Source organism: Ananas comosus, linkage group 5, assembly GCF_001540865.1.
Source record: "Ananas comosus cultivar F153 linkage group 5, ASM154086v1, whole genome shotgun sequence".
NCBI lineage: Eukaryota > Viridiplantae > Streptophyta > Magnoliopsida > Poales > Bromeliaceae > Ananas > Ananas comosus.
In genome coordinates this window covers 14,420,749-14,435,913 of record NC_033625.1, presented here as the reverse complement: position 1 = coordinate 14,435,913, position 15,165 = coordinate 14,420,749, and the positions used below count along the sequence as shown (strand labels likewise).

At 32.6% G+C, this 15,165-nt stretch overlaps 1 protein-coding gene across 1 annotated transcript; it reads left to right on the top strand.

Moving 5' to 3' along the window:
• On the top strand, window positions 12,133-14,051 carry LOC109710870. Its single transcript, XM_020233659.1, has 4 exons — window positions 12,133-12,230; window positions 13,114-13,265; window positions 13,390-13,526; window positions 13,829-14,051. The coding sequence occupies exons 1-4, from the start codon at window positions 12,205-12,207 to the stop codon at window positions 14,048-14,050; spliced, it is 537 nt and encodes a 178-aa protein (XP_020089248.1). The 5' UTR covers window positions 12,133-12,204; the 3' UTR covers window position 14,051.

The window sequence follows — 15,165 nt, the reverse complement described above, 5'->3', positions numbered from 1 at the left end:
TTTATTTTTAAATTTTGAATTTTGAATTTTAAATTTTGAATTTTGAATTTTGAATTTTAAAATTTTAGAAATTTAATTGTTATAAATACTGTGGAATTGTATGATCTGTATCAAAATAGCTTAAAAATTAAGCTGTAGAATTTTTTTGTAGTTACAGGATTCCGTATTTCATTTAGATAAAAACTATAGAATAAAAATTCCATGGAGTTTTTTAACTATGTATCCAAACAAGGCCTTAGGGGCAATATTGGACTTTCACCTTAAAAAATAAATTATGGTTAAAAAGCATAATAAAACTTGCTTCAAGTATGTACTATTTGACATCTTTCTGACATAAAAAATTTTAGAATAAAATTTAATTTGCCCTCGCGCAGTTTAGCCATTTTTATTTTGTCATTGTGTGATTGTTTAAAGTTTAAACTTAATTATATTGTGATTTTATTTTCATTTCACTAGAAGGATATATCGTTATGTAGGGTATAATCCAGATTAATTTTCAAAAAAAATTACTTTATTATTTTATTTGACAATAAGTTTTTTGATGAAATAAGAAAAACTTACAGTACAGATAAATGCAACTTTTTGAATGACAAGATGACAAGAAAAGTTTACCCCAAATTTTATGGAGTTTTTACATATTTGTTCGTGACTACTATTTAAAACTTGTAAATTTATTTTAAAATTACCAAAATACCCTTCTAAACGGCAAATCATATTAGTAAACCCTAGAGATTTTAGGATATTTGAAGAAATTTTTTGGAATTAACAAGGGTATTTTGGTCAACCAATAATACATGAGATATTTTTTAAGTTTTGAACGGTATATTTATACTGCACAATCTTTTAATTATTTTAATTTCAGTCATTCGGTGGCTCTTTAGTTATAATATTTTGGCGCATCGTTTCTTTTAAATAGAAACTAATCATCTAAATCATATAAATACTCTAGTTGAGTTCAATAATCTCGATAGTGCATCCAAATTCTAAAATAAAAGAACTAGCTCAAATAAAAGTAATTAAAAGGTTGAACAATAAAATTTAATTTTGAATGGTCAGATACTCAAATCAAAAGAGTTAAAAGTTAAAGTAAATTTTATGTATTTTGACATAAACTTACTTCATATTTAATGGACAACATAACTGTGGATATTCATTAAAAAGAAATAAAAAAATATTAAGTTATTTTTAATCCAATTTTGATTTTATCTGTAAAGTTTAGGGAGTCATCTCAAAACGAGGGGTACATTTTTATCAATTTTTAATTAACCTTAATTTTTTGTTTATAATTAACTAATTATGTTGTAGTGAAGTTACAAATATGCCCCTATTGTAACCTTTGGAGTGTGAAAATAGGATTTATAGAGTATGGAATTGGAGCTTAAAAAAAATGTTAATGGAGGATACAATAGAGACGTCGTCGTCAGAAACAGTGAAGGAGAGTCGAAGAGGAAAAAAAAAAAAGAGTCACGACGTGGCCTCGGCAGGATCGAAGGCGAGGAAGGTGCAGGGGTGTGCAGGCGAGGGTAAGGATGCGCCGGCATATTGTCGGCGCCGGCGAAGATGCGTCGTCGTCGGAGGCGGCAGAGAAAAAAGGAGAGGGACAGGACGAGAAGGACGGGGAGAGCGAGAGAGGCGTCGTCGTCGGAAACGGTGAAGGAGAGTGGGAGAGGAAAAAAAAAAAAAGTCGCGATGCGGCCTCGGCAAGGTCAGAGATAAGGAAGGTGCGGGGGTGTGCGGGCGACGGTAAGGATGCGCCGGACAAGCCGCCTCCTCCGCCTTCGCCGCTCTCTGGGAAAAGAAAGAAAAAAAAGAACGCGAGAAAAAAAAAGGAGAGAAAAAAAGGTATAAGGGTATTTTGGTCAGTTTGCTGAAAAAATAGACTGAATCTGTAAAAATAAAAAAGATAGCTCGATTTTACAAAAATCCAAAATAAGTAAATTTTTTATACAAATTGGCCATAGAAAAACTTAATAAATGGAACCAAAAGCTGATGGTGTGTGTCCCTTTCATTGAGATTGTGGGTGTGTCATAAATGCACCAATTTAATATTTTGCATAAATAAATAAATGAATAAATAATAATTGTTAAGTGTGCCACTGCCCCTTATGCAAAATCAAATTACATAAATGCCCACCCCTCACAACAAAAAAAAATCTTTTTTTGTATTTGACTAATCTTTAAAAAGGTTACTTTCATACAGATTTTTACAAATATAATGAATGACAAATATATCTCTACAAAATTTAACTTTCATATATTGTTTTTGTAAAAGTCCTGATGTTTTCAAATATATCTCTGTCGTCAGAATCCGTTAGAAAAATTTTGTTAATCATAAGTTAAATACTTAACTTTCGTTAATTTTTAATATTTTTATCTCTCTTATATTGTACTGTTATGATTTTTAGAGAGACATATTTGTGATGACAAAAATTAAAAATATAAACAACTCTCTAACGGTAACAAATTAGAGGAACATATTTGAAAATATCATAACTTTTATAGGAACAATATATGATAGTTGAACTTTATAAAAATATATTTGTCATTCACTATATTTATAAGGATATGTATGTAATTATACTAAGTTTATCCGATTTTCAAATACTATTCATTATTCTATTTATAGATTTTGGACATAAACAAATATATTCTACTATTTCAATAGAATGCAAAGAAAAAAAATTATATATCTCAATCGAACGAACAAGATCTGTACAGACGTGCTATTACTTTTGAAAATAAATTGAATATGTTTGAACTAAACATTTTATCAACCTAGAAATAATTGTGTGGGTGAAATATATCATTTACATGTTATTATGTCCAAATAATAATAATAATAATAATTGTATTTCTCTTCATATATTTTTTTTCACTTATATTTTGTTTTGAGGGTGAGCTCTCGGGGGTGTCGTGATCCCAAAACCCCGGGAAAATTGGGCGGGAAGTCCCACTCCGTGCGGGCCCCACCGCTAGAATCGGACGGTTGGGAGACGGTGGCCGATGAGCTGCTCCTAATCCGATCGGTTGATTCTCATGTGGGCCCCACGTAAATCTGACGGCCCACATTTAAATGCCCAAAATTCCCTGTGGCCTCCTTGCTTACATATTTAAACATTTAAATATTTATATTTATATATAACTTTCGCATTATTTTTTATAATAGGGTATTATTATAATGGGATAATTATCTATATACCCTTCAAAAGTTTGAAAATATTTTATTTATTTCTATTTTTTGTTCTTTCCAATATATCCCTTATATCTTCTGTTATTCTAAAATACTCCTATAGTTACCACCTGTTAAGTTAACTTGGATTAAAGGTGAGTTAAATATCAGTGATAGTAGAAGAGTATATTTGAAAAGACCAAAAAGCAAAATACTTTTTGTGTCACTAACTTAAGGGCGGTGATAGTATAAGGGTATATTTGAAAGGGCAAAATAGTAATTTTACAGAGATAACAGAATTCATTAACAGATTTTAACTATAGGGGTATATTAGAAATAGGTTAGAACGTAAAAATGGTATTTTCAATATTAGCCTTCTAAGAAGAGTAAATTAGAAAGTCGAGAACTTTTCAGAAGTATATAAGCAATTGTCCATATTATAATTTAGGTTATTTGAATCTTTTAGATTTTAAATTTCATAACAACTATAAAGTTAATGTAAACTCGATTTTCAGCCTCTGATTTCGATGCCGATGAGTTCTAAATTTAAGCATATAATAAAGATCTTCAACCTCTGATTTCGAGGTCGATGCAAAGATAACTTATCATCTGATTACGAGTTTTCGGTGCATGTCGTAGGTCGATAGAAATAATAGAGTAATTTTCCGAAAAAGTTGGTTCACGGTGGACCGGGTCTAGCGAATGGTTTCTCCGCTCAGTTCATTTTGCCAGCTGGCAACCGAGGGGGAACTGCGCCCGTGATTCCAGGCTGGGCATCCGAAGCAACTTTGAGATTCGTGCACCGGGGACGGGCTAATCAGTAGATGGACGGCTGAGATTGGGGAGCCCGTGCGATGGCATTTTAGTAAATAAACGAAAACTCCGAGGGCGTTTTGCTAAACGTACGGCACCCGTGTTTGGTGCTGTGTCGCGTGCGAAAGGGACGCGCATATTCACTTTCGAATAAAGCGTGATATTTCCACACCCTTTTTCCACAAAAGCACGCCGAAATGAGCCGCGGAGTCGGAAAGCCTCGGGCCTCCGATGCGTATACGGCACAAAAAGAGGGGGTGTGTTTATCAGCCTATATATTCCGATTGGTTGGATGGGCCCACCTTTTGGGTGGCAACAGCTAGTACGTTATGAAACTTGTTTTGACGAAATTGCCCCCCAACGGTTGCCGCGTCGTCGTCAACAAGACAAGGGCAAAATCGTCCAATTAATTTAATTTTTCTTTTTTTTCCCACCCCTAAATTTCTATTATTGTAACACACTCTCCTCGTTTAATAACTTATTGATTCGTACCGTTGTTGATTGGTGGAACATATTTTTTTTGTGGCCTCTTTTAAAGAGAAATTCTTTTTAATGCTTTATCCTTTATGATTCTTTTTTTAAAAAATTTATTAGCTAAAGAGCATTATTTTCTGCATTTAATGAGAAAATATCTTAAAAAGTGTTATTTAAATTAATTTGGATTATATATATATATATATATATATATATATATATATGCTACCAAGTTGTTTTTAATGATGCAGCTTCCAAATCGACGATCGGCTTCGTTAGACTTGATCTATACTATTGAAGGTATTTGGAAACTAAATTTCATAAATTTTCGGCATCATTTATCTATCAAACGAGTAGTCTAAAAATAAACGGCTGAAAATAAAAATCTCCTAAAAAATGATGATAAAAGACTTGAATTTAAAATCAGAGGTACTGATCTTACTCTAAATAGTGAAAAAAAATTTCTAAAAAAATTTCATCAGATTTGAATTGCTTTACACTATTAAATTCACAAACGCATCATATCTATCATTAAAATTGTCAATTTTGAGACCTTTTGATCACTAGCCAAATGATGGCGAAAAATTATGAAATTTAGTTTCTAAATATTTTTAATAGTGTAGATCAAGTTTAACGGAGCCGATCGTCGATTTGAAAGCCGCATCATTGAAAACAATTTGGTAGCACGGAGGCCTCCGTGCTATCGATAGTATACCAGTCTAGCTCTCTCTCTCTCTCTCTCTATATATATATATATATATTGTGCTATATATAGAGAAAATTTTATGGGCTCGAGTAAAATTTTGGTTTATTAATTATTATCTATTTTTAAAATGTCGACTATAACGTTTGAATAAAGTAGAGAAGTTCGCTTCGAAACCAAGTCAAGCTAGCTTACATCTAGTTGAAAAGCAAAGCTGAACTAATCCCACTTTAATTGTGCTTTATTTTTATTTGTTAATATTTAAGATGCAAATTAGTAGTGTCACACTAATATATATATATAGTTTTTGCATACCATATTTATGCTCTAATGGAGCTCATTCCAAAATAAATGTTGAACAACATAGACACGTCCACAGCACTTGTCATTGCCACATGTGCTTATAAACTCATCAGTGTTCAATTACTTGTATATTTTTATTCTCATGTGTCCTCAATCTTGTATAATTTTTTTTTTGACAGAAAAGTAGCACGCTACCTGTTTTATTCATTAAAAAAATGAATTAAGCTACAAGAGTGAGGTAAAGGGACCTCCGAACCATACCAAACGAAAAGGAAGGAAAAAAATAAAATAAAATAAAAAAATGCAAACATCTTGCAAAATCTTGTATATTAAAGTTGATTTTATCTTGCAAAATGCTTTATATATAGAGGACTTAGGATTCCAAGTAGGAGTGGGGGAAAAAAAATGACCAAGTTTGTACAGTGCAAGTTTATATATATATATATGGACCAAACTAAGCTTATGAAAAAGAAGTGATAGTCCCATACCATGTATATATATATATCTTTAGTTTATGACAATGGGCATTTAATTCAAATTTTCTTTTTTGAAAAAAGATATAACTTTAATTAGTTTAAATGAATGGTACATGAAATTGTATAAGCCAGCATTAAGCAAGAATGTTAGGATATATTGTTATATTATTAACAAGTGATGTGGTACAGTGGTAGTGTTGTGATTGATGATCGGTCAATATTTAATTTAAGATAATTTATCGATTTTACCATAGCGATGCGTTAATATTTAGTCAACTAATTAATTTGGGTTGTGGGACTTATATAATTAATTAATTATAATAATTCTGAAAGTTCAGATCAGTTTGTAATTAATTCTAAGAATATTATTTTTATTAAAAAGGGATTACTAGGTGCACAAGACTCATTCCGCTACGAGGTATATGTAGAAGCTGATCAATTTTGATGGACATTATAAGATATGTATAAATTAATTGCTTCTCCAAGTAGCATGGAAATAGCATAGAATTATTTACCATGCATTAATCCTTGTTATATGAGTTAATACATATATATGATTTCTGATTTATTTCATGTCAATATTTAATTTGTCGCTTATCTGCTTTGCGTTTGCGAGGTTTCTTCGATCAACCTACTCCATGATTGTGTTGTTGTTGGCTTCTACGAGTGTACCAAATACCTAAAGAAGAATTAGGCAACTTTGTACACTTGTTATCAACTGATGAGGGGCCAAATGAATTGTATTAATGCATATGTAGTGAGAAGATAATTAATTAAATGGAGGATCTTTTTGTATTTATAGATGATTTGTCCTTGATATTTAGATGCATTAGGTTGCTATATATATAGCTAGTAGGTTTAATTTGATGGGGGAGATACCAAAAGTAAAATGATAAATTGGTTGGTGGGAAAGTGATTGAGGAGCTACAACAAGCATGGAATATATATATATATATAGCCATTAATACTTTTCTCTTTAGATGGCATCTTTATCACTAGATGGCTTTAAAATAGATGGAGAGGTAGTCTCTTGAAAAGCTCACTACCTACTCTTCACATCACTACAAAATACTTTGCTTTGGATGGACCAAAATATACCTATATATATATATATATATGAATGCAATTTGAATCTTGTCATTTACTAATAAATACATATATATACCTTTATTTCTTTTTCTTCTTTTTTATTTTTTTTAAGCACATAGTTACAGGAATAGTCTTATCATCCTCATTCGCGTGTAAGGTAAGAGTCTAATTTAAATAGCTAGTATTAACTAATATAACGGAGAATTCGAGCATTGTCGACATATATCTCCCTATATCAGGTGCAATAAATTAGTTTAGATTAGCATGGAGTAAAACATTTGGTTCACTCATCTCCTTTTTTTTTGTTTTTGTTTTTGTTTTTTTTTGTGTTTCGTTTTTTTTTTTTTAATTTTTGCTTTCTTATTTTAGCAAATATTGATCAATTGTTCTCCATATTATTGAATCTTGTTTAAGGATAATCTTAGTCACTGGCTTTCTCTCTTTTAGGTCAAATTAGTAAACTAATTATACAATGTTCAATGATGAAATATAGTTTCTCGATTAATTGATAAAAAAGTAAAAAACATGTTTTGCAAAGGTTTTGAGAAGTAAAACATGTTTTGCAAAGTAAAAAGTAAAAAGTAAAAAACATGTTTTGTTCCCGAAAATTTGCCATGTTATGCAATGGTTTTGATCGAGAAGTAAAACATCTTAATTTATGGTATTATATATAGTTTTCTCTCACAAGAATGCTCTTTCTGAATCCTACAAAACCTACAATTAAACCTTCGCAACCACTATATAGGCAATTTATCATGAAAATCATAAAAATTGAATGCGATTATGATACTTGTAAAAGCACCAAGCACTTGGTGTTTGTAAATTTTTTACCGTTAGATCTATACCTTTGATCATTTTCACCTGTTATATTATACTATTCAACCAACCACTCACTCAACCCTAGAGGGCCCACATCATCCTAACTGCACATTCCTTAATCCAAAGGCCGAAAACTTACAAGCACCAATGACTTGGTACTTTTTTTTTTTTTTTTGAGAGAGATAGATAGCACGCTATCCGCTTCGTTTATTTCATTTAGAAATAAACTTAGCTGAAAATGTGAATCAACCAGGATTCGAACTTCGGTCTCCGGTACCAACCACCAAGCCCTTTGCCACTTGCTCTAGGGACGGTCAGTAATAACTTGGTACTTTTAAAAGTATAGGAGCTCAATTCTATATATATATATATAACACACACACACTTGCATATCCATCATAGTTACACCCATTTATTTGAAGTATATCCATCATAATTGCACCCATGTATTTGAAGTATTCTAGCTAAAAAAAAAGAGGTCAATTAACTCTTCATTTTTGAGGGTTTTTATTGCAACAACTATTCATACTCTTAATCTTAATCCTCAATTAAAGGAAATTAAGGTAAGGAATTTTAGAGTGTAAATCTTCTAGGCCCAAGCCCAATATATAAAAGCCTAACAACCCAATAAACCTAAGAGTTAAGTTTTTGAATAACTTGGAAATAAGTGGACTCTCTCTTGCCTAATAACTTAACTTTATCATAACTTTTGTGCTCTCAATTCTCAGGCTTATTTGACAAATAATGAGTTAGATTAATTTTTGACGTGTCGGTTGAGAATTCGTTTTACCTTTTAAACTTGTGATTCAACTTGTTTTTTGATTTAATAAAAGAAAATTTGACTTATCAACTGCAATTTGTAGAATTTTCTAAGGTAGTTGAAGCATTTCTATGATTGTAATATTAATGGCTCGTGTCGCACACTCCAAGGAGAGCTATTCTTCCTTAATGTCAATATCGAAGGCGACACATAGCAAAAGAAAAAGAATAGTAGATTGGTAATATTGTTGAAGTTCTTTGGTCAAAATTCTCTTCAAAGTCTAATGTAGGTCGCGTTCAATCACAACAACGCAATGTGAACTTAAGTTCACTAGCGAAAAAAATTCAATTTAGATGAAATAAATGGAGTTCGTACGTAGTCTGAGGAAATTTTTTTTGTTTATAATGTTCACATATATATAGTATGTGGTTACCCTCGTAGATCACAAACTTAACCAAATAGTATATATCAAATATAACTAATTATCACAATTTAATTTGTTAACAATGTTCATATATAGCTTATTTTTTAACAGCTGGTTTGGATTTGCAATCACACATGGTGTGGATTCATGTTGTAGATCTAGAAGAGTTTCTTATGGTGTTGGGGGTTAAGTTACATTAATTCTACACTAGTATAAAATCACTAGAGATCAATGTTGTATTTGTTACATGGTACCTCGTACACACGCACACGCACACAAAGAGAGAGAAGGAGAAGAGAGAGAGAGAGAGAGTGCGTGTGTGTGTGTGCACACATACGCGTGCCCACACTCATGCACACACATACATATATATATATAGAGAGAGAGAGAGATGCATGTGCGTGCACGCACACGCATGCACACACACGTACGCATACAGAGAGACGTAGAAAGAGGGAGAGAGTGCGTACACACGTGCATGCGCATGCTCACACACAAAGAGAGAGAGAGAGAGAGAGAGAGAGAGAGAGAGAGAGAGAGATGTGAAAATAGTGATGGAGCCATTGAGGGCATATCTCATGAGCTTACTAGTGGTGAATCCACAACTTGGTGGAGTAGCACTCAATGAAGTCTCATCTCTGCTGATGAATGGCCACAACTTTATTCACATGGATTAGAACAATTGAAACTGTGAAGGTGAAGGGAATAATCAGCTCGTGTTCTTTTATCCAAGATCCTCCTCTTTTCTTCTTTCCTCCAATGCTTTTTTACCGTATTTTTGTCCGCTTATCGACGCCATTTCCTTTGTTTTACTAAGGTTGGTTTGCGTTATATATGGCGCCAAAATCTACATGGATGTTCTTTTGCTTTAATAAGTTGAAAAGAATCTATGAGGAGAATTAAAGCGTCCTCCAATTGCATGCTAGCTCATCCAATTCTTATTCCTTCAATTCCTCGTCTTCTTCAAGTACATGCATGATAGGTGAAAATTTGAGCCTAGATATATCGTAGAGAATTCGGAGAAAAAATTGTTCTTTGTAATAGTATAAATAAACATATTAGAATGTAATTAATGAGGAATCTCTCACAAGGTTTCTATGCGCAATAAAACTTATGATCATTTCTAATAAGTATCTCCACTTTATTTATGCCTACAACAGAAGCACCCTAGCTAGTATATAAGTATGTTCAGTATGCATGTCTCGAATTCTCGAGCTGCAAGGTTTTCTAACTCTATTTTATTTTGTTTATTTCATTAATATTATTTTATTGAGATTATTCCTAGTCTTAGTAGATTTGTGTTTCTCGTTGTGTTAGAATTTCACCATTATTATAAATGTACAATTTATTCCATTGATTTAGCATGATAGATAAGGAGTACGAGTGTACTTTTTGGAACTAAAATTTTATGAGAGAGACATATTTTGTACAAAACTTAAATTATAATAAAAATCTCGACTACGTTCTAACCCATGGATGTAAACATGTCGAGATAAATATATCAACGTTTTAATATATCGTCGGAAAATTTTTATCAGCATTTGGTAAAAATATGTTTATTGGCGATACTTAATCATATATAGTGTCGGCACATGTCAAATATTGAAGACGCTAGAGTAAAGCGTGGTCTAAATTAAATATATTTTGTTATAGTGTTTGAATTGTTAATTAACTCTTCTGATCCAACATTGCTCTCTCATTTAACATATCACATCCAATTCTGAATGCCAAATAAGTGTTGTCATTTCAGAACTATGTTATCTTACTTTTTGAGCTAGAAAATGACAGGAGCCTCGTGCACTCGAATATGATATTAAAAGGTCGCATTAGAAACTGAAATTGGTCTCGAGTTATCAGAAATACACAATTAATTCACTTAAAGCATACAGACATAGCGCCCATAGGTCTCGATTGTGATTTGGTCCATCCAGCGTCACGTCACTTCGAACATGTCTCGGCCCAACCCAGCCTCCCACCACATGATAGAATGCTGACCCTCGCCACTGAATCTTGTCACATGCAACTAGGAAAGGACGGTGTATGTGATAATAGTATGTGATAATAGTTAGGAGTGCACAAAAGAGAGAGCCTTTTGACTCCAGCGTATATAAGAACCAATAAGCTCATCTCATTGTTTGAGTTTGGAGAGAGAGAGAGAGAGAGTAATAAATCCCTTGTACCTTATTGGCCTGGTTACATATTCGGATCCTTCAACCTCTTCTTTTTGACTAGGGTATCTCACTTTTTTAAGATAACAAGAATCTAGTAGCGACTACATATAGTAAGCAAAGCCAGTCATTTCCAGTCAAAAAGATTGGAAAGAAATTCTCAGGAATCCATAAGCAAATTCCTCTAATTTTCACAGCCTGATCATATCCTTTTCAAGATCCCTCACACACACACACACACACACATCACACACACAAGAGAGAGAGAGAGAGAGAGAGAGAGAGAGAGAGAGAGACCCCAGCAACAACAACTTAAATTTGTACATGGACAAACAAAAACAACTCAAGTAAAGGGTGCAATTAAGTAGGCTCTGCTTGAGTAGCTTTGCACATGTATATGTATTTCTCTTTTCAGAATAATGCATGTGTTTATGTACGTGTGGATATTAATGTACCATATAATTCTAAGTTATCAGGTACATATACTAAATGGGATTGGGTAATATTCAATGAAACAGATCCATGCTCATCTATACTTCATTTTTGTCTCTCTTTGGATTAATAAAAATTACTCACCTAGATTGATTGATAAACAAAATAAGACTAACTTAATTTATCAAAATTTTGCATTAACCAAAAAACATATAGACATTCATTATATCATAATTTGTAAGAGAGGGATCGTTTTATACTACAGTAGTCTCGATGATAATAAAAGTTCTCGCTCCATTTTCACATGTAGATGCATGCCGGTAGCCAAACTATGTAAATTAATTATCTGCGTGCATTATTTTTCTTCTTTCTTTATCGATTTACTTTTTGATATTTTTTGATATTTTTTGTATTTAACAAACTAGCTACATCTTTCATGAATCATGATATATATATGGTCATAACATATTAACTACCCAACCATTGCATATAAATACCCACACCCACACCCACTTATTATCACCAAGCTTGTATATCCTATCCCCTAGCTAGTGATATTTCACTTAGAGAGATAATGGATGGCTCCTCGGAAAATCTTAGGTAACATATAGTTTTCTTAGCCATCTCTCTCTCTCTCTCTCTCTCTCTCTCTCTCTCTCTCTCTCTCTCTGTGGATCTCTCTCTCTTTAGGTCTCCCTCTTTCTATATATCAAACTGTCTCTGTGGATCTCTCTCTCTCTTTAGGTCTCCCTCTTTCTATATATCAAACTGTTATTATTTTTGTACTTATACAGATATTATGTGCATGAAATGTTGCATACAAATTGCAAAGCAAGTGCTTCAACAATTGAGTGCTTGTTAATTTGTAGATCTGTTTACATGCACACGATATGAATCACACAAAAAAGGTAAAAGGTATAACACTGGATATAATGTGGAATAATACTTATTTTGGAAGCAATATTTTCCACCCCCTCGTTCTCAGTTCGCAAGTCATGAGCCTAAATCGAGTTCACTATATATTTTTGTTATAGACTCATGATGCCTTGCGAACTTAATTGCCTTGTTGCATATTTTGATCACTTAATTATATATCTTGTTTATTTGTCTTTCCCTGGCTAATTGAGGTTATTTTGACAAAAAATGCATTGTAATAATCAATTTCTATTTAATTATCACCTCATCTAAGGAGTAATTTGATGAGAATATTAAACTTGAGATGAAGGAGGAATTGATCTCAGTGAATATCCCAACATATTCAAATTAATGCATGCATCATCACTACCTAATCTTTGAGACCTTAGTAATAATACACATATGAATGCCATAATAACCTACTCATAATGTTATATAGAAAAAGCGTATATATAACAACATGAAAAAGAATACAGTGTACATATAGTCATATAGATTATATAGGAAGAATAATTAATACTTGAAGTGACTTTTTTTTTTCTTTTTTTCTTTTATTTTTTATACACAGGAACAAATGTGCAGCATGTTTTAGGCAATACAACAAGATGGAGCACTTAGTAGAACACATGAGAGTCTCATTCCACTCATCCCATGAGCCCAAGTGTGGGGTATGCCAAAAACATTGTAGATCATTTGAGTCACTCAGAGAACATCTCATAGGTAAGATAGAATCACAAAGTTGTGAAAAAAAAAAAGCTATGCACAATTCCTTCTTTCCCTTTATTCCATATGGATTTATATATCAATGTATATATATACATACCCTTTTTCTCTTTATCTCAAGGACCACTTCCGAAGGTCGACTGTGCGAGGATTTTCGGCATTCGCGGGTGCAACTTGTGCTTGAACATCTTCGACAGCTCGAGCGCCCTTCGCGCTCATCGCACTGCATGCCAATATTCCCGCACTTCAGTAAATTCGGTATCAAATTAATATGAGATCAGTATATGTTGATCTTAAGAGCCTTAATTCTTTTAATTAAGCTGTTTCTTTTGCTACATATAAATTAAGAGTTAATTAAAAACTTACTTGCACTCATCTAATTATCTGTTAAAAAAAAAAAAAAAAAACTGTAGCTCCGGTGAAAACCTACATAACATTGTCAAGGGTAACACAAGATCAATAACTAGCCTAAGTGATAAAAAGAAATTATATATAGTTTCATGCAGTGAATAGCTCATCATATTAATGATCTGGTATGAGATTTTGAAATTTTCTTTCAGGGTTTCATCTCTCGAATGTCGAGGATGAGTTTGCAGAGCTCGACGGACAATTACGGGCGCACGCAAGGCTTGCAGGTGGTCGCTTTGGCCTGCAAAATGGTCGGCGGGGGAAGCGACGGCTCGTTAGACCTCTGCGCGCGAGTTTGCCTCGTCGGAGAAGACGAGAGCATCGTCTTCCACACTTATATCAAGCCTCAAATCCCAGTCACGAACTATAGGTAAATGTAGAGAGGGAATTAAAAACAACATCTTCTATATATATATAGAGAGAGAGAGAGAGAGAAAGAGGTAGGCTGGTATACTATCGGTAGCATGGAAGTCTCTGTGCTACCAAGTTGTTTTCAATGATGTGGCTTCCAAATCGACGATCGGCTCCGTTAGACTTGATCTACATTATTGAAAGTACTTGGAAACTAAATTTCATAATTTTTTGGTATCATTTACCTATCAAACGAATAGTCTAAAAATGAACGGTTGAAAATAAAAATTTCATAAAAAATGATGATAAATGATTTAAATTTAAGATCAGATGTACTGATCTTACTCTAAATAGTGAAAAAAATTTTCTATGAAAATTTCATCAGATTTGTATTGTTTTACACCGTTAAATTCACAAAGGCATCACATCTACGATTAAAATTGTCCATTTTGAGACCTTTTGATCACTAGCCAAATCATGTCGAAAAATTATGAAATTTAGTTTCCAAATACTTTTAATANTTATTATGATATTGTAATGGATTATATGTGTTTGTTGTAGTAACTATATATATATATACAAAATTTGGTTTCTAAATTTTGAGAAAATCTTTATACTATTTTTGCTTGAATTTTTGATAGAAAATTCTTTATACTATTTAGATAATGTTTGATAACTCTGATTGCGAACTGAGAAAGTCTAACCTCTATTTTAAAAAGGTTATTCATTTATGACCGTTCATTTTTCAACTCTTAAGATGAACTTGATAATAATTTTTAAATAATACAAACTTTGGTTTCTAAACATTTCTAATTGTGTAGATCAACCTCAACGGTGCCGATTATCAATTTGAAGTTCCGATCATTCAAATCGACTTGATAGGACAAGGGTTCCAATCTTATTAATAGGATAGTAGCCGGATCCTATATATGCATGCATGTTGTTTGTTGCCATATATATGGGCATATTTTTTGAGAGCACTGTAGCTATAAATATTTTTGCTAGTTACATCTATTAACTTCTATTAATTAACTTATATTAAACCCCATAATTAGTCCACGTGGCAAGCATAACATAATTTTAGGTCTGTGGAGCCTACCTGTCAGCATTATTTTACTTAAAATTATAGGCGGTGGGA

Excerpts from the sequence above, each read along its gene's own strand:
- LOC109710870 (XM_020233659.1), top strand. The coding sequence starts at position 12,205 with ATGGATGGCTCCTCGGAAAATCTTAG. Across the intron at positions 12,231-13,113 it reads GGCTCCTCGGAAAATCTTAG|GAACAAATGTGCAGCATGTT; the intron begins GTAACATATAGT and ends TTTTATACACAG. Across the intron at positions 13,266-13,389 it reads ACTCAGAGAACATCTCATAG|GACCACTTCCGAAGGTCGAC; the intron begins GTAAGATAGAAT and ends CTTTATCTCAAG.